The sequence below is a fragment of the Podarcis tiliguerta genome, assembly GCF_965153285.1.
Source record: "Podarcis tiliguerta genome assembly, chromosome: 3".
NCBI lineage: Eukaryota > Metazoa > Chordata > Lepidosauria > Squamata > Lacertidae > Podarcis > Podarcis tiliguerta.
The window spans coordinates 45794190-45814199 of record NC_139536.1 but is presented as its reverse complement, the minus strand read 5'-3'; the positions used below and the strand labels follow the sequence as shown (position 1 = coordinate 45814199).

The following is a 20010-nucleotide window of genomic DNA, read 5'->3' as shown; positions in this document are numbered from 1 at the left end:
CTTAGTCATGCTGGCCACATGACCCGGAAGCTGAACGCCGGCTCCCTCGGCCAATAAAGCGAGATGAGCGCCGCAACCCCAGAGTCGGTCACGACTGGACCTAATGGTCAGGGGTCCCTTTACCTTTTAAGTAAGCTTTAGGACAGACTAGTGAGGCATATTGCATGATTGCTCTCGAGCAACTACCCGATACTCCTAACAACCATGTTTACCACAACGTATTGCTGGTGGCTTGCGCTCCAATAAACTTCCTTGTTTTGATTTGGAACATCTGTTCCTAACAAGAATTCAAGTAAAGGAGAGAACCAGTCCCACCCCCATTAAATCAGCAACATTAGACCGACATGTACCTCCATTCTTTTTGCAGCACAGAACTGAATCCAGTCCAAGTAAACACTGCAGAAACTTGCCCTGGTGATTCCTTGAAGGCAAGGGATATAGTCATCGTCAATGTTAATATTGAACATTGCAAGGTCCCGCTCTATGTAATGCCATTTGGAGAAAGGCTGCAGTGTTTTTTGGAACGACTCATCTCTTAGCCAGTGTAGGATTTTGGGGGAGCTTGCAGTAAAGTATATAATGCTCTGTAAAGAAAAAAGAAAAAGGAAAGAAAATGATGTTGCTTGTTTTAATAACACGAGAAGCCAGAAGTTATTTAAATACTACAAAGGTGAGAGGCAAGCCATCTACGGAGAACAAAGTGATGTTCTCTAATATCTTATTGCAGTTATGTGACCCCCTTCAGTCTTACATGCCCCTGGGACTTTGATGGATGGCAAACAATGGGGATGATGAGGCTGCATTTCAAGCGGGCACAATAAATGAATGGAAAGAGCAACAGTAAAATTAGGAGGTAAAGAGGCCACAATAGAACAAGCACAATTACTCTACCTATTTAAAATTCATGGGTGCCACACTCTCAGTTGCATATTCAAATTAGCAAGTAAATGTGGAAAATAGGCCCTACTTAGTGCACAGAAACAAGACAGAGTGATGGATACAAACCAAGGACAGGTTTTTTTTGTGCAGAGCCTGATAAGCACAGAGCCTTTTAAGAAGAGCCATAAAAATGGAACTCAAAACACACACACACACACACACACACACACACACACAGGCAGCAGCAGACTTATTCTTTAAAGATATTTTTTTAAGGAATAAATTGAAAAGCGAATGTGTAGGCACTGGGGGAATAAATAACCGGCAGTAACCAGGCAGGAAATTATTTCAAATATATGCAGAAAGGCTATAGGAACTGACCCACTTTATTAGAGGAGAGCAAAAATTCTTTTTATGTGGAGAAATAGTCTCCTCCACCTCCCCCCGGCTGTCAATTGAATGGCAAGTTGGACAAAAGGAGAGAGAATCAATTCAAAAAGCCAACTGTTAGCATTGTTTAAAAGATAAATGTGAAATCTTCAAGAATATGATAATGTAAAATTAAATATTTTGAAACCAGATGCTAATTCTGCTATTCCAGCATGTTTACATAGCAGCATGCTTTCCTCAAAAGAAATTCCTGATTTCTAGTATTAGGTCTTTAACCTCTAATTCTCCTTCTCTTTTGCTTCAATGTATTCCAGCTTCCTTGATTAATTTTAAATACAGCTTGTGCATAAACATGTTCCTATACTTCAGAATGAAAAAAGCAGAATAGTGAAAACTTTCCACTTGTCTTAGATCGTACTGATGTCTAATCCTTAACTCCAGTATCCGTCATGTACCCTACATCAGGTTCCCAGTGTCATCCTGCGGAGGGCTCAGATTCAAATGATGCACAAGTCATCCCACCTTGGAGGGAGGGTGGGAGCCCTCAGAAGACCCTTCTGCAGCATCCCAGCCTGAAGACCTGGCTCTCCCTGCATCCTCATAGACTGAGGATGATTACTTCACTGTAGCGTAAGCTATGGGCCCTTTAACAGTTTTAGACAGCTCTCTCAATAGGCTAGAGCCTTGGCAGCCTTCGGGTGACTCTGGTCCTTTGCTGAGACAACACCTTGCAAAGCTCAGCCAGCACCAGTGTTATTTATTAAAAACATTTGTACTCCCCCCCACACACACCCATAACAAAAAGTACTCTGTGTGGCTTATTAAGACCAGAATGAGACATGTTATAATCTTTGTTGATCTCTGGATTAGGTTAAAGCTAAAATAGCTAATCTGTGCATTTACAGAGGTTGGTCCAAATGTTTGGTTTCTTCATGGGATCATTTTTGAAGAATGACTAAGGTAAGAGCCTAATTTAGGGCTGGTTCAGAGGTTGATGACCTGGTCTTGGGTTTGTATGCACCAGTGCCTTGCATGTAAAAACTGGAGTATTACTCAGGAACGCACATGTAAAGGCATTTAATATGATTTGGGGAGGAGTGGTGGTACAGAAATGGCTACTTCCTATTCTTCATTTATTTATTTAATTTATATCCCACCCTTCCTCCCAAAGGAACCCAGTAAACACATCTGTAATAAAAATGCAATTAAAATAAAATAAAATTCAAAACATTTAAAAACTGTTCAAATACCTAAAAACAATTAAACACCACAAAACTTTTTAAAACACATTTAAAGACAGATGCAACCAAATCATGTGTTTGAATAGGCCAGCTGAAAAAGAAAAGTTTTCAGTAGGCATCTTAAAAGGGTACAGTGATGGCAGTTGCCTAATGTCAGTTATTGAGTGAATAGTGCATATTATATTCAGACCGCATGCTATTACTTACATTTAGTGTCTGGTATCTGCTATTCTCAGACCTCCATCCTTAAGATCGTAAGAACTGCTCTGCTGGATCAGATCAAATACCTAGTCCAGCATCCTGTTCCCCACAATGGCCAATGCACATAGGATATTACTGTAAACATCCCCCATTGTAGTCTCAGCCTCCCATTTACTAAATTCAATATTCATCAGGCGCAGAAAAAGAAGCAATGCATTCTCTGGCAGTCATTGCAACAAGGGTGATTTATCTCAAGGATTTATTTTATGAAATAAAGAAACGCATCTCCAACACAGCTGGATGTCCATCTTTGTTAGTCAATATCACCAACTGATCAAAGTAGTCAATAAATTCCATCCACTCTCTCCATGGTTAAGAGGAAAGGAACACAAGCACTTTTCCTAAAGATGATGACTGAAAGGTAAAATGGGATGACTTAATCTGCAATTATTACTTTTGCTAAATCTGTGACTAGTTGCCTGATCCTATTGAAAATGGCTGCTGTAGATGCCTGTCAGCATCCCGTTCATGAATAGCTTAATGTGATAGCCTGGCATTTGCTGTGTTTGCTGCCCATTGCCCCACATTTGACCTGGATGCAAGTGTTGGCAAGGCAGGTCAGTGACAATGCCTGGTCATCATTGTGTTGCACCTGTATGGGAGCGAGGGGATGGGTCTGTTGATTAGACCAGTTCATGGAGGATACAGCTATCAACGGCTGTGTTCTGCCTCCACATCAGAGGCAGTGCATCTGTGGATACTGGTTTGCTGGAATCACATCTGGGGAGAGTGCTTTTGCCTTCACGACTGCTTGTGGACTTCCCCCAGACATCTGGTTGGCCCCTGTGAGAACAGAATTCTGGACTAGATGGGCCTTCGGTCTGATCCAGCAGGGTTGTTGTGTTGGTTTGTTTTTTGGTTACACAGGTTGTAGCACAGTCAGGGCCGGCCCAACACATTTTGCCACCTGAGGCAAACCACAAAATGGCACTCCCCTCCTACGCCATCTCCCCATGAAGATCTATGTCAAGAACAAGGGGGGTGGGGTGGATAAAGTTCTACACTGGGACCTGCTGCCCCTGTGGATTCTGCCACCTGAGAAAATGGCCTCACTTTGCCTCATGGGTGGGCCGGCCCTGAGCACAGTGTTGTGATTCATGATGTCGCAGTTATACAGTGGCCAATGCACCCAAAACGTATTTGCTTCTGGTTCACACAAGGGTTTGGGCTGCCAGATTACAGGCCATTCTTCCCAGAGGTACTGACAGACACCGCTTTTACCTTGATGTAATATCTGATGAGTATTCTTCGCAGATCAAACACTTGGAGCATTGTGGCAGCGTTGTTGTCAATAATGCTATATCCTTCCAGGATATACTGAGTCCGCGTTATTTCCCAGGTCAGCCACCGAAGGTTAAAAGCTGCGTTGCACGACAGCAAGTGAGGCAGGCGTCCCGGTTTGCAGCAGCAGCAGCCTTCATTGTCCTCATCTCCTTCTGTTATAGCCTCCACCTCCCTTTGTTGGCAATATGTCCCTTGGAGTGTAGTAATAATTGAAAAGCAGAAGGACACAATGGCAGTTACTGGTGAGATCAATGCGAATGAAACTGTTTGTGGCTAATACTTGGTGCTCCTTCAAATACTTAATAAATGGCAAGTGGGAAGGGGAGGGGGGTGGAGGGGAGAGCTCCAGCATGGAATAAAATGTGCCAATTAATCTGTGCTCGAGAGAGAGCAGTGAGGTACAGACTGTTGATTTCACCTTATAAAGTAAAATATGCTGAATTCTATGCTTTAGGCAGCCTGGCATAAATTATATGGAGCCTAATTATATCTAAATGCTTTACCTTAAATGTAGAATGATAGGGATTTAGAAGTGCATGCCAGAGTCTTTGCTTTCAGAAGGAATATCTAAACGATAAACCCAGAGTGCTCTTTGTGCTTTTACAGACCTGTTATACCCAGGTGGGACATGTTCAGCAACAGGACCCCCCCCCCCAAAAAAAGTAAGAGTGCTTTGCCTATAAAAGTCAAGATTTGTTATAAATAATATGCTAACTGTAGACTTCCCTCTACCTAAGTCATCAATGGAATTCAATTAGCAGCAAGCCATGGGGTACTGCAGCTGTTATGGTCACATATGAGAGTCAGAACAGCATAGTGTTTAGAACAGGAACCTCAAGCTTAGGGGCTGAATGCGACCCCTTGGCACATCTCTGGTCCATGCCCACTTTCTTCATGCCACACTTCTCACCTGCTCTGTGAGTGCTTTTGCCTGCCTGGAATGAAATCAGAAATGCCAAGAGGCAGGTGTGCTAGACAGGGTTGAAGAGCCTATGAATGAGTTTGGAAAAGGAGAAGGAACTTAAGACCTTGCCCCCCAGCCATGTACCTGCTTCTGGTCTGCTGGGGCTGATGCTTGCTGCCCTGGGGCCCGGAAGTGCCTGCCTGGAACATGAGCTTTGCTGAAGTATTATGTACCAGTGAGCCAAATAGGAGTGGAATCCTATTTTACGTGAGTTGTGTGGAGTTCCAGACAATGGAACTCCAGCAGTAATTCCTCTTCCCTGAATCTTCCCTCTGCACCATTAAAATCTTCTCTGGAGCGTCCCCAAATCCCCAGTGCACAGGTGGAGGTCTGTTCCACTGATGCACAGGTAGCATTGGATACAACCCTATGGCCTTTAAAACAAAACTAACTAACTAACTAAAACTGGTCTATTGTGCACTTGGTGGGGGGGGGGGGAATCCACATTGTTTTATTCAACTTACTAATAAATAGTTTCACATTCTGTCTCTAATTCTTCTATGATAGCAATGCATTACTGCACTTAGGCTAGCAAGCAAAAGTCTGCTGTTTGGCTTTTTGATTTAAATTCCAAATTATGCTTTTGGGGCTAAAGCAGCAGGTATCATGTGCATCAAGACCAAAATATAATTTGCCAGACCTCCATGAACCAAAAAAGCATTAAGCTTCACACTGTTTTCTTTCTAACCAATTGAGATTGACTGCTATACCACAAATTACCCTTCCAACAAGCAGAGAACTGGGAACATCTTGCTAAGATGTTGCTTTATAAACTTATAAAGAAAGCAGTTAAGGGCTGGAGACGAAATGGGGACAATCTCTTGCCTGGGTGTGTGTGTCACATGTTGGCAGTGGGCATGGCTAGAACAGAAACCAGGTGGTACTAAACCAATGGTGTGTGTGGGGGGACCACCATCTTTTCTTCCCAGAAACAGTGCCCAAATAATTTTTGGATGATGTAGCAACAACCCAGATAGAGAATTTTACACCACTACTCAGATTTGCAATGCACACATGGCTTGCTAATGAGAAGGGCACATGGCAAATGATTTTTCTCCTCTTTCTAGCTCTTTATTCTTTGAGCTACATAGGTGCTTACCTCGAAATTCTAGCCCCCTGAGTTGGAAAGTGACAAGACCATTTCCGATTTCAATCAAGTGAACAAAGGCATTCAAGTAATCTGATGTCAAAATAAAACAGTCCCCAGAGCTGTAGTTTCCCCAGCGCCCAAGTATCAAATCTCCACAAAGAGACTCCTGCAGAGATCTTGTCAGGTGCTCATAAAAGATGGAGTTGAGGTTGTTATCGTCATTTCCTAAAATCACAGCAACACAAAAGAATGTAAAAGGCATGAGGAACAAATCACCCAGCAGAAGACTCAGAAAGGAGTCCTGTTTTTCTGACTGCTTACTCAACCAGAAGCTCATCATATTGGAATCACACGGCATCATTTAACGGCATCATCACACCTTTTAAAGTTTGTTTTGGGTTGTATTTTTTTAATGTTTCAAATATACTTTTATTTCATAATGTATTTTTTTATTGCTTTGTTGCTTGCTGTCCTAAACTCCTTTAGAAGGAAGGGCCAGATAGAAATTTGAATAATTATTATAATAACAACAACAATGTCAGAAACTTTGGCAAAATGTCTTGTGGGGGGGGGGGGATGAAAATAGTGAGAGGTCAGGGCATGAGAGATACACTTGCAGACATTTGGTTTAGTTTTACTGAATATGCAAGCAGTTCTGATCACGGCTGCCCTCTCTTGAAATGCTTGGATGCACGGTTGTTATACGAGCCACAAAATTATAGATCATAATAACGTCTAAGATTGCAATATGTAATGATTTATATTCATTGTACAGTGAGGTCTTCAACAGAGGTTTGAGTGCCATGAAACAGAAAAGAGGAGCCAGATATTTAGATATGAAACCTCTTCCTGTATGACGGTTTTATAGAGGTGATATACACAATATTTCTTATTGCATATGTAGTATACTGTGTCTATGAATGTATGTTCAATTACTTTTGATGTCTCATTTTTATTGTTTATGTTTAAGTTTGTATTATTAGAGTGAAATAACGCCGAAATGCATTGGCAGTTTGTATATGGTAAAACTTTAATAAAGCTCCATCATTGTCACCATACATGTGCTTCTACCGCAGGATATTTCTTAGGTTCCGGAATAATAGGACCTGGGAGACCAGGGTTTAAATGCCCACTCAACCAAGTGGCTCGCTGGGTGACATTTGGCCAGTCGCTGCCTCTCAGTCTAACCTACCTCACAGGGTTGTTGTGAGGATAAACTGGAGACGCAAAAACCATGTACACCACCTGGAGCTCCTTGGAGAAAAAGAAGTGGGATATAAATAAAATAAATAAATGGTCTGAAGGCACAGGATACTGCTCTGTTTGCAGGTCTGTCCCATAAGCTGCCTGCGAACCACACGTAAGGCACTCTGGGCTCTTTCAAGGAAGAGCAGAGGAGCCTTTCCCTCCATAATTTTAGCTCTGTTTTGAATGTTGTGTCACTGATGAGAAAAAGGCAGCTTCACTGGAGTAGAAAGTGCCCCATTCATAATTGTGCTTTACAGTTTGTATGAGGAGCACTGTCTTACAAAATGGGGAATAAGACTCCCAGTCTTACTTAGTACTTAGTACTCTCCACATTTATTTAATTATCCCCTTCCTAGAGTGTGTTGTGCAGAGTGATCTACAACAAAGCCAATGGACACATTGGCGTCTTGAACCTCAGCCATTATGATTCATTATAACAACTGTAGCTTCCAGGTTCTCTCATGAATTGCCTGCTTTAAGTAACATTAGCTGAGAATGCTTGACCCTGATGCAACCTTGTGAAAAATAAAGTTAATAAGTAAATGTAATGCACTTCATGCACCCACCAGACTATAAATGCTTCAGTTAAAAGACAATGAATAAAGCAATAGATATTCTGGCTTTCAGATTCTACTATTTCAGTTTTGTTAGTCACAGATAACCAACCAGAGGCACCACGGCCTTAATAAATTGGAAGAAAACCCTAAGTCACATTACAGACCTTGAATTCAAATGGGAACAGTATTGTGCAGTTTTATTGAGACCAACCAGAAATCGCACAACAGTGAGCTAGGTTATGGGTATCACAGAAATCTTCCTCAGGCTCAACATTAAAAAATAGGTGGGGGAATACAGGAGCCAGAAGGAGAGAAGAAAAAGTTGTCACTGTTAGAAGGCACTGTTGAAACCTCATCTGCAGTAAATTGTAGCCAAGGCCAAGGAAGCATTTTGCGAAACCCAAATGCTAGTTGACTACTATGTGATTTTTGGTGGGTCCTAATGAAGCTATTTCCATTTTGGGTTGTTGTTTTTTTTAATCAAATGGATGAAATTGATTGCACCACACCCAACACCAACTATGAAATCTGGTCTGATATCCATATCTGTGTTCACACGCCACACCAAGTTTGCCAGTATTTTTCTATTCCTCGGCATATGTCCCTCAGACAGAAGGAAGCACCTTAAAGGGATTGTGTAGGTCTGTTTTGATCATGACTGGTTGGACTGGGGAGTTAATGCAGAAGCAACTTTGGGGTACCAAAGCAACAGGCGTGTGGCTCATCCCGAGTAGGGAGGTGGATGAAACAGGTGGCAAATAATGCATTGTTGGTTTAGTTATTTGCATATGACCTCCAAGTTATGACATGTTATTCTTATAACAACCCAGTTTGTTTCTTGGCCAAGCAGGAATTTTTGAACCTAGGTTTCCCTGGTCCAAATCCAACTCCTCATCTGCTTCTCCACACTTTGGACTGTTCAGTCCTTTGAGAATTGCGAAGTCTAATTCGCAAACCTAAGCACTCGTGGCATGCAGAGCGCTAAAACGCAAATTAAAACAAGAAACGAAATATGATTAATGAAATGAAGCAAAATCTTCCATGTGTGCCAAAAGAGTGTCACACGGTCTAACTGACAGTGCCAGTGAGCTTGAATTCTCTTGCCTAATTAACATGGCTTGGCTCGGGCAGGGCTTCCATTTTCTCCCATGCATCAGTGCCCACCGAAATATTCTATTTAAAGGCTACCCAAGGTCCTTGAATTCCTTGGAAATGTAGATGTCAAAAACTTTCAGCAAAGTTCCCTTTTGAATATGCTGATGAAGATCAAACATGAATTAAGAGTGCAGGGCAATGTTAGGTATCTGGATTAGCTGACTTTTCCAGCACATCCTCACAGCACATCCCCACTGAAGGCTGATTATAGGGCTGCTGGGCTGACATGGCCACAGAAAAGAAAAGGAAAGGAAAGGAAAGGAAAAGGAAAAGGGAAAGAGAAAGAGAAAGAGAAAGAGAAAGAGAAAGAGAAAGAAAAGGGAAAGGGAAAGGGAAAGGGAAAGGGAAGGATTCTAAAGCCACAACTGACTACAGGAATCACACACAAAATCTGCAAGAGGCACACACAAAAACTGTGCTGATTCTTAAAACACCTCCCTTTGTATTGGCACACTTGAAATTAGACTCCTGGGGGATGTCTCCAGCAGTGATGAAGGGATCATCAGTGCCAGATTCTCATTCAGCCCATAATAACCTGAAGCATAAGACAACAAGGCTCCTGTGTCTTTCATAGCCATGCAGATCAGGGGGTTGTTACAGCTTCTTCACTGGGTTCAGCAAGTTTCATCCATCAAAACCACCTCTTCTTGGAGACTTACCATTTTTGCATTTGCCCCCCCTGTTCAAGCCATAGTTTGAAATGTTCCTATCTAGCTGCTGGTTGCTCTAGAGCAGGATTTCCCAAATTTTGGTCTCCAGCTGTTTTTGGACTACAATTCCCGTCATCTCTGACCACTGGTCCTGTTAGCTATGGATGATGGGAGTTGTAGTCCAATAACAGCTAAAGACCCAGGTATGGGAAACCCTGCTCTAGAGTTACTGCACTTCACTGAGCACCTGTAGCTTCATAAGGATGTACTCTTAGGCATCAAGATTAGGCACAAGCTGGATTTGGTGTGAGGGGGTGATGCACAGAGATAACATCAGTATAGGATTTCCCTGCACCAGCAAAATTGATAGATGGCTGTGATACTATACATACTCCTCCAAAATGTTTTCTTCGAATGGGCTTGTTTGCGGCTTGATAACTAATAATAATAATAATAATAAAAATAAATAAAAATCTTACATAATGAAAACAAATTCATCAAAAATCTTGTTTAAAGCACGAATATTTCAAAATCTGAAATAGCCTTTTCCATTAGAATATTACTATGCTTTGAACTACAAACAGAATGGGTTGGATCCAGAGGTTCCCTTCTGCATGTGGACAGTCTCCTTCAGAGGAAGAAAGGCTTTTTCCAACTTGGAACAAGTTTCTAATGTGACAAAACAGGACTGAATGTTTCCCTTAGTGCACAAGGTTTTGCACAATTATTTCAAGATGCTTGTGCCCAGTCTGTGTTGTGCAAAGTCTTCTGACAGCTCTTCCACAACAGTTTGCACCACTGCCAGAATTCCATTTACTGTTGTCTCCCTGGATCCAACCCAATTACATCCAGTATTTTGAATAATCAGTCATTATAAATTTGAGCAAAATAAATTCTGTCCCCTACCTGCACCCTTTTCAATCTGAAGTGCCAGTCTCGTGTTGGAATGGTCCACTCGTTTTGTGCTGGAAATAAACAGATACCTACAGATTATCCCTAACTTCTATTTCTATTCTGCATAAGTGAGATACTTTGATTCCTGATCTGGCTTCATTTGGCCACACAAAATATTACTGTGCAGTGTTTCATTTGCATACAACCCAAATTCTTCTAATATCAACCAACAGTGCTGGCTTTCTGTGCTGACCGAATTTCTTGTTCTTTCAGATGGCAGTTCCAGAAAGTGAGCTATTTCATGCAATGAACCATCTAAAACACTATATCTCATACTGACCACAATTATGCTGTTGACACCTGCATCTTCAAAATATTCCTCATAACTTAATGTGGGTTAGTCTGAAATAAATGTATTCCCAGCTTTCCACATTCAAACAATAAATATCTATCTGCTCCAAACAAACCATATTTTAAAACACCCTCTGTATAAAGACACACCAATTCATGAAGGAAAAAGACATGGGCATTTTGAATGTGCTGCCAAATAAACAGTACTGGATTTTCCAGAGATCTGTACTACTTTATAAAGTACACACATATATAGAGAGGAGATGGTTAAAATGTTGGTATGGCCAATCAGAAGTTTCTGTCTATAAAGATTTGAGAGTCTTGCTTCTCACATCATTAGAAATCCAATATACAGGGTAGCTTTCCTGAAACAAAAGAGATACCACCATAAACCCATTAGAAACAGCATGTTTTTCCTCCTGGCAGATTCATCTGTGTTGGCCCAAAGAGTTTCACACAACTGCTTTGTAAAGTTTTAGAATAACACATGAGATAACCCTAGAACGTTGCTCTTATCTGCCTCTTTAACTAAGCACCACAAGCCCAGCCTTCTCAAAACTGTTTAAAATGACACAGCTGTTGCAAAACCAAAGTACAGAGAAACTATTTCACTCCTAAAGTTGTGGAAATCAGAAGTAATTTAGCCAAGGGACATCTGCAAAGTCTATTTTGGACTTTAAAATCTCCACACAATTATGGCAGCTGAATTGCTGCAACTTGATAAAAGCTCCAAGAATCTGTACAGTATTAAAATTCTAATATCCTGTATCCCAGACTCAGCTGCACATTCACCCTTGGGCTTTCAGCTGTCAGCTAGGATCTCTTTTAAAAATGAACTTTTGAGACTACTGGGCAATGGGAGCTTTTCTCCAGTGGCTTCTTACTTTAAATTTTGTTCTTACCACTCAGCCAGGGTGATAATTAGCTCAGTAATTGAATTTCTTCCTGAGTGGCCTTATTCCACACAAACCGAGTGCAGGTCCTCTGGAGCTTGCCCAGAGGAGCATGTGAAAATTGTGAGAGTCTCTTCAGCAGGGAGCTAACTAATTCTGAAAGACTCCGCTAAATTGTTAAAATGACTTCACTGCTTCCTCTTCCTCTTTAAATGTCCATGAAGGCCGATCGGAAAAGGTTCAGCATGTATGTAATCACATCATTTTATCAGTATGTTTGTTTTCTTGTGGCGATACTGTGCATCCAGTTTTCATTTCACTAGCCAAAATGTAATTCTTGTTCCCCAAGGCTCATTTAGGCCACTCCAAATAGATGAGAAGAAAGAAAAATCTAGTCCTATGTCAGATCAAAACTCAGATATTTAAGTCAACAGAATATGGGAGACAGTTGTGGTTATCTGGGGAGGAAAAGGGCAGCCACATGCCTCACTTTGCAGAGGGCAGCCCTATGTTTCAAATGGTGTACAGTCCCAGTCCAGTTTAAAGATAACCCTAGGAAGAGAGTCCAGGGACCCTGAAGGTGCCCACTAGCAGCTAGAAGTTGGTCACTAATACTTCTTCTCGATGGCTGGAGTGACGTGACCTGCAGGCCAGAGTGTAGCAGGGAGAGAAGCAGTGCCTCACAAGGGGGCCCAGGCAAGAACCAGATGCCACAGAGAGTTTGCCCAGGCCTTCAAATGCAGTACCTTTGGTTCACACAACAGGGGTGGCATTATCAGTACGGAGCCATGCCCTTTGGTCTGTCAGAAGCTGTACGTCTCATACATTAAAGCTTCATGTTTAAATTATAGTACCTGGGCGACATCTAATTGTGTGGGCTCAATGTCTGTAGAAACGTCCGACTTGCATGCCTACTGTACAAAGGTAAGAGTTGTATCCATTGCTGTGCCAATTTTTGCCTCTTGCCTTGCCCACCACTTGCATGCAGCCCTGGCGTACCCTTTCAGACCCTTGAACTGGAAAAGGTTTCCCTGTTGTAGCTGCTCAGCGAGGATTGCCATTGCCCTCTACTTTCCTGGATTTCTGAGTCATTGTGGTAGTAGCATGACACTTCTTTTGGCCATCACATGGTAAGATGTTCACCACGAAGAAGCATGGCAAAGGTTTTCATATTTCCATGGCTAGATGGTACAGACAGTACAGATACCTGGCTCCCCATGTGGTTTCAGTGCTGAGCATACAAGAGTCAAGCATGGGGCTTGGAAGGCCCAGGTGCGATCCCTGGAATCGCCAGGTAAGGCTGGGAAGTTCCCCTGCCAGAAACCCTGGACAGCCACTGCTGCCAGATAGAGCAGACAATGCCCAGCTCAATGGTCCACTGGCCTGACTCAGTTTACGGCAGCTTCCTATGTTGAATGTGTGCATCTGGCCGATGTACAATGTATCCATGCAATTCAGGAAGACAAAGCCGAAAGACAATTCAGGAAAGAGGTACTCTGAATTGGCCCCAAGGAGCGATCCACCTTGGCCATAGCAATTTTGCTCCACTTTGCTAACACAGGGAGGAAAGCAGGAAAATGGAACAAAACAAATGTCAACTTTGTGGGAAAAGGAGAAGTAAAAGGTTTCACGTCCGCTTTTGCCTAAGAGTGCACCATTCTGAGTGTCTGCTTTCGAGATCATAATTACTGGGAGAATGTTTGGGGCATGCCTGAACAGCTGGAGGCCTGTTACAGTTTTCTCCTCAATATAGCGAGAAAGCTGGGACTGCGACGCACGGAAAACTGGCAGCTCTATCCTAACCTCTTTAGAGACACTTAACTGATTTAGTTACACTATGCAGCAATTCACTGGAGACCCCCAGAGCAAACACAAGCTGTGCCATTCCCCAAAATAGAAACTGACAGATGCTTTTTGAAAGGACAGACTAGAAACAGGAAGGAAGGAGAGAAGCAAGAAAGAGGCTTGAAAAGGAAGAGTGCAAGATTCCTGGTGGCAGCTCCACAGCTGAGAGGCATCACACTCACGATGCAGAGCTTGGGCAGCAGCCTACTGTTCCGTGGGGTTCAGCAAACCCGTAAGAAAGAAAGAAATCACCTTATTGCACTACTGAATTTGTTACTTTTAGAAGAGACAAAACAATAAAAGGCATAGTTCTAGTGCTACTGTTCTGTTTGGGGTTTCTTTGCAAGCTGGGGAAAGGTCAGGTTTTGAACATACAGCCGAAGCTTTCAAGTGTCCACACACTAAAAGAGATTTACTGCCATTTCCTTTTCACCCCTCCTACCTATAGGATGTAATAATTTGAGCAGCTGTAAAAATAAGGGGGGAAAGAGCAGCCTCCATACTGGGGAAGGAACACATGCTAACGTGGGACTCTTGGATTCAAGGCTGATGCTGTTTTTTAAGGGAACAAAGAAGTGTTCAGAGTTTGGTTTATATAGTGGCCATTTACTAAGAGGCAAGACAGATGGAACAATTCAGTAGGTACCACAATGAGACTTTGTTTCCTTTCGATGTGTGATGTATGTTTACAGAAGACACCTTCTTTCCCTTGCCTCTTTTCCGCAGTCACTCCCTTACTTTACCTATTTTATCAGTCGGTTTTAGACTGTGAGCCTGTGGGCGTGGATTTATATTTTAATTTTTTTATAGTGTGGTACTTAGTCATCTAAGGAGCTTTGTAAATAAAATATGGTGGCAGTGCTTATAGCAGGCAAAACTCACAGTATCACAGTGAAGATCAGCAGCCCCAACCTGTTTAAGTTGGCTTGATCTTCCATGGTACCAACAGCCAATTTAACACTCTGTGCTAGGTAAATGGGGAACAGCCATAGAGCTTCCCATTGCTCATAATGAAAGTCTCTTCATATAAGGCCAATTCATATATAGGTGGTGTGAGAGCTACCTCTGTGGCAGCTTCCCGCTTCACTCTGGCAATACAGGCAGAAAACATGAATGTGTGTGAAAAGATAATTACTCTGCATATGAAGTACTGTATTTTTCGCTCCATAAGACACACTTTTTCCCTCCTAAAAAGTAAGGGGAAATGTGTGTGCATCTTATGGAGCTAATGCAGGGGGGAGGCAGGCAGGAAAAGCACCCAAGAGCTGCACAGAAGTTCTGCGTGACTCTTGCAGGCTTTTCCCCAGGAGGGAGAAGGGACTTACTGGCCGTGTCAGGCCCTTCTCCCTCCTCGTAGAAAAGCCCGCAGGAGCCACGCGCTTCTTAAAGGGTGCGCGGCACCTGCGGGCTTTTGCGGGAGGTGGGGAATACTCCCAGAGCTTGTTGGGGCTGGGGAACCCAGGCTACCCCTGCCAGCCCCGACAAGCTCCTGAGCAGCTCTGGGGTAGCCCACGATGAAGGCTCCCCGCTACCCTGCGGAGGCTTCGCGGGCTACCCCAGAAGCCAGAACAGCTAGAGAGAGCGCTGCGCAGCACTCCCTCTAACTGTTTTCGCTTTTGCCTTAGTGGCGCAAAGCCTCCGCAGGGCAGCGGGGAGCCTTCACCCCGCTACCCAGCGGAGGCTTCACGCGGCTCTGCCCCTTCCCCCACCTCCCGCAAATGCCACTGATAGCCGAGCGTGTAGCTCTTGCGGGAGGAGGGGGAAGTGACAGAGCGAGACTCTCTCACTTCCCCCACCTCCCACAAAAGCCCCCAAGAGCCGCGCTCCCTTTAAAGAGCCATGCAGAGTGTGTGTGTGGCTCATGGGGGCTTTTCCTCGAGGAGGGAGAAGGGCAGCCCATCAGTGATGGGCTATCCTTCTCCCTCCTCGGGGAAAAACCCCCAAGAGCCACACGCACACTCCACGCGGCTTGTGAAAGGGAGCGCTGAGCAGAGCCTGGGATGCATACAGGCTCTGCTCAGAGCTCCCTTTAAATAATTTTTTTTCTTGAATCCCCCCTCTAAAAACTAGGTGCGCCTTATGGTCAGGTGCACCTTATGGAGCAAAAAATACAGTAATCCCCAGGACTCAGCCCTAGTCTATATTTTACCCTTGTCACATTGTCCTGCTAAAGATACTATCTCAGTAACAAGTTTGCTTCCCCCTCCCCTCCCCCAAAATTTTCTGCTCAGCTTCCCCCTACCCAGGTTTAACTAGTTAGATGCAGTGTTTTATAGCTGAAAACAGTGACATTTAGGTTTTTCTTGAAAATGTTGAACCAAAATTGAATTTGACACCTTAATATAATGTACTTTTGCCAGTGTCAAAGTGATAGCAGGTGATGATCATGTCTCAAAGCAATGTCTGAGGAACTGTGAGGAAGCAATATGTTCATCTTCAAGAAAGCACTAGGAACATAGATATTTATAAATAGTTCCCAGATGTAATCCTGCAAATGGGGGGTACATGCAGGAGAATGTTCTTCACTCCCAGAGAACTAAAACAGGAATCTGAGCCAAGATGTAGCCATCAATGGGAAGAAGACAGAAGTATGTGAAATCTAGCAAAACAGCCATGACTGTGAAACATTTCTTACTATGGTGCCCCATACCCTGAGTCCATGTTCAGTAAGGGTGGAGGGTCTCACTGCCTTGAAAAGCCAACATCTCCTCTGCTCCCAGTTTCAATTCCTGGGGAAAACACTGCCTAGTTACAACACCAGCCAGCACTTACTGGATTAAGCACGATCCTATAACAGTTTTGCCTGTGAAAGCCCCCCCAATACAATACATTTGTTCCAGCTCACTGGACTGAAGACTGACATTGGGCTTTTATTAAACTATAGGTAAAGGTAAAGGTACCCCTGACCGTTAGGTCCAGTCGCGGACGACTCTGGGGTTGCGGTGCTCATCTCGTTCTATAGGCCAAGGGAGCCAGTGTTTGTCCACAGACAGGCTGCTTCTGGCAAAACCAGAGCAGCACACAGAAATGCCATTTACCTACCTGCCGGAGCGGTACCTATTTATCCACTTGCACTCTGACGTGCTTTCGAACTGCTAGGTTGGCAGGAGCAGGGACCGAGCAACAGGAGCTCACCCCGTCGTGGGGATTCAAACCGCCGACCTTCTGATCGGCAAGCCCAAGAGGCTCTGTGGTTTAGACCACAGCGCCACCCGTGTCTTTATTAAACTATAGTACTCACCCAATAAAGTGACAAAACAGCTCAATAAGGTCAGGCTGGAACCTAGGAATAATCTACCATGGGACAGAAACATAAAACAAGGGGGGGGGGACCACACTACTGGCTGTCTCCTTCAACTCCACTCCAACATATCATCAAGGATCTAAAGCCTATCCTGGACAATGATATGTCATTCCTTACAAGTTTTGGGCATGAGGCATGGACTTATTTACACGCTGACCCGTAAATAAAACAGGTAAATACTAGCAATGACAACAGCAAACAAACCAACCTATGAGAGAGAGTGGGAACAGAAGAATCAGACCCTGCAACAAATTAATTTGCCAACTCTGCCCCCATCTATACTTCAGCAATGCTGATAAATGAGCCAACATCTGCCCAGACATTAAAGGCTCATTCACTTGCACAGTCTCAAACAGGATAGAAATGTAATTCCCTTTAGCTTTCTATGTAGGACAAACAGCTTTGTCTCCATCTCCTGCTCCCACAAAAAAAACCCACACCCCTCACCCCGGGAGAAGACTCATGGATCATCTACACCAGTTCATTCAGCAGTGTCCTGTTGTTGAAATTAAATTGTGTCTTGCACCATGAACATTACATTTGCTACATGGGGTCATCTACTGATCTAGGTACCCATCTCAGGACACTTATTCCAAGAGCAAGAGTCTATTCGAAGAATGGGCACTGTGTTCTTCTGTGCCACATGGAAAGAAGCAGAGGGCTTTGGCTGAGCTTGTGATTGACAGTGCTGAGCAGGAACTAAAAGTGACAGAAAAGAGGAGGAACAGACAAGCCTCACTCATCGCCACACATCTCTTTTCTAGTATCTTGCAGAATATGGCTGCTTCACATATATGGCCTCCATATCCTGTCCCTCACACAGCAAGCTGGATCATGGCCATTTTTACATATGCTGTAGAGCAGCATATTGTGGCGAAGAAAAGCGGCTAAACAAGTCTGGAAATGATTAAATAACAAAGAACAATTTAATAGGAAATATAAAAAGCTGACATCAAAGCAGATGTAAAAGAGAAAATTCTTTAACAGCATGTGGATAAAAATAAATTAAGGAAACAAAAGGAATAGCTAGATGAAAATAGAAGCCAAGAACAAACTGAGGGCAGGGGAGTAGGGCTCATGTTAAATGCACGAGAAGGAAGAAAGCAAGAATCCAGTTAGATCAGTCAAGGGACTGTGCTGAGAAATTAATGACAGATCACAACATTTTCCCACTCGGGGATGATTTCATCACCAACAAGGGACCAACATTGGGTGTATTCCTTGGGCACAATGTATTTGCTGTTGGTTCATTTTGCAAGGACTGCAACATTTAGAAAATAAGCCTAAATTTAAAATGCAGGTGTTCTTCAAGGAAAACAAGTGATTCTATCTCCAAGCAAATTCAGTGACAGTTATGGGTGCTTGGACACCCATAACTGGGTGGTCTAAGATGGCAGATTTGTGGTTCTATGTCTACTCCTAAAATGTTGCATTTGCTTGGCTTGGCTTGGCTCACTTTTTGGAATCATCAGAAACCATTTCTTTTCAGGTATTTTCTGAGATGGAAGATTCCAGTCTTCTTCATCTGATCTGGCACACTATGCTCTATCTCAGGCATAGGCAAACTCCGGCCCTCCAGATGTTTGGGACTACAATTCCCATCATCCCTGACCACTGGTCCTGTTAGCTAGGGATGATAGGAATTGTAGTCCCAAACATCTGGAGGGCTGGAGTTTGCCTATGCCTGCTCTATCTGCATGCATTGGGAGGACAGAGATTGATTCTGTGTTTTGAAGAAAGCAGAGAGATGAGATCACTATCTTCCCAACTTTATCATTCTATGATGTTGCTGAATAAAGATTATCATTAATCCTGGAAAGGTTATAGATAATGTTTTAAAGTCCATAATTCACCAACCTAGCATGGCAAAGTATCGCATTTATTGCTAGATACTCTGTGGAGTATCAGACTGGGAACTGATTCTTCCTTCAGGCTTAAAGTGGATTTGATATGAGGGGTCCCTCACCACATCTCTCTTTGCTTTTATTTTTACCGTAAAGCAAGCATGGAGGCTCTTCCATCTCAGTCCTCATTGGGTTGGTTTTTCGGGGGGGGGGGTTGCCCCCTTAAGTTTTTCCCCTAAATATTTGTTACATCTCTGCAAAGCTTTGGATTTCGACAATCATGTTGATCCTTCCCACTTGTATGTGAGTGGTGCTGTTGTGGCGATGAAAAAGTTGGTACTCAGAGGATGCATTTGTTCTTTGTATACAGTGCGATCACATCTTACATGCATCTTGCTTAACACAGATGCAGTTTTATGCTTTTGGCTGCAGCCTCTGGGGGACAGACCTCTCAAGTGGGGAACCAGGGAGAAAGGCTCTCAAGGAATATCCGAGTGGAGTGGAGACCGACCTCCTGATCTGTATTTGGAAGGTGGGAGAGAAGCAGTGCCATGCAGTGAGCTTTAAGAGCTACCAAAGGGGGAAGAGAGAGGCAGTTTTCTAGGGCCCTGGCTGGACTGGAGGGCGGCAATCCCAGGGAGTCTGAGGTTCTGGCCTATACACGACTTTGCATGCATGCACTCTGCCCGGAACTTAACCCTTGCCTAAGATGCCATCTCACTCTCTAGGGTTGAACAGTTGCTCCCTGTTGTGTTAAAAATTATTGGCACTGAACAATAGATTCTGAAACTCTTTCCTGAAAAAATCAAGAATTGTCTCAAGTAAATACACAACTTGTACAACTCACTTTAGCCTTTCCCCTACCCATTCATAGCCACACACGTAAAATTGCTTCTGTTCCCTAAAACCACAAAAACCAAACACTTGTTACTGTTCTTATTAGGTGGACATTTGAGGAATAGGAGATGGAGAAAAACAGACCCTGCTGGTATCTTCAGAGTTTGGGGATATCACAGCGCTTGAAGCTCACTGGGAAGAGAGGAGGAGAGAGAAGGCTCTGGAGATCTGACCTGACTTATCCTGGTTATGTAACTAGAATCTTGATTCTTTCTTTCTGTCTCAAGCTGCCAGGAATGAATATGTGGGGCAATGATTCTTTA

General features: G+C 43.4%; 1 protein-coding gene across 1 annotated transcript in view; it reads right to left on the bottom strand.

Moving 5' to 3' along the window:
- Positions 1-20010, bottom strand: part of PCNX2 (pecanex 2) — a 109696-nt gene that overhangs the window by 18836 nt on the left and 70850 nt on the right. Inside the window, exons 25-28 of the mRNA XM_083433868.1 lie at positions 10626-10684; positions 6119-6334; positions 3993-4246; positions 351-584 (exon numbers count right to left, since the gene is read on the bottom strand). Of these exons, the coding sequence (XP_083289994.1) occupies positions 351-584; positions 3993-4246; positions 6119-6334; positions 10626-10684 (763 nt within the window). The remainder of the gene's footprint in view (positions 1-350; positions 585-3992; positions 4247-6118; positions 6335-10625; positions 10685-20010) is intronic.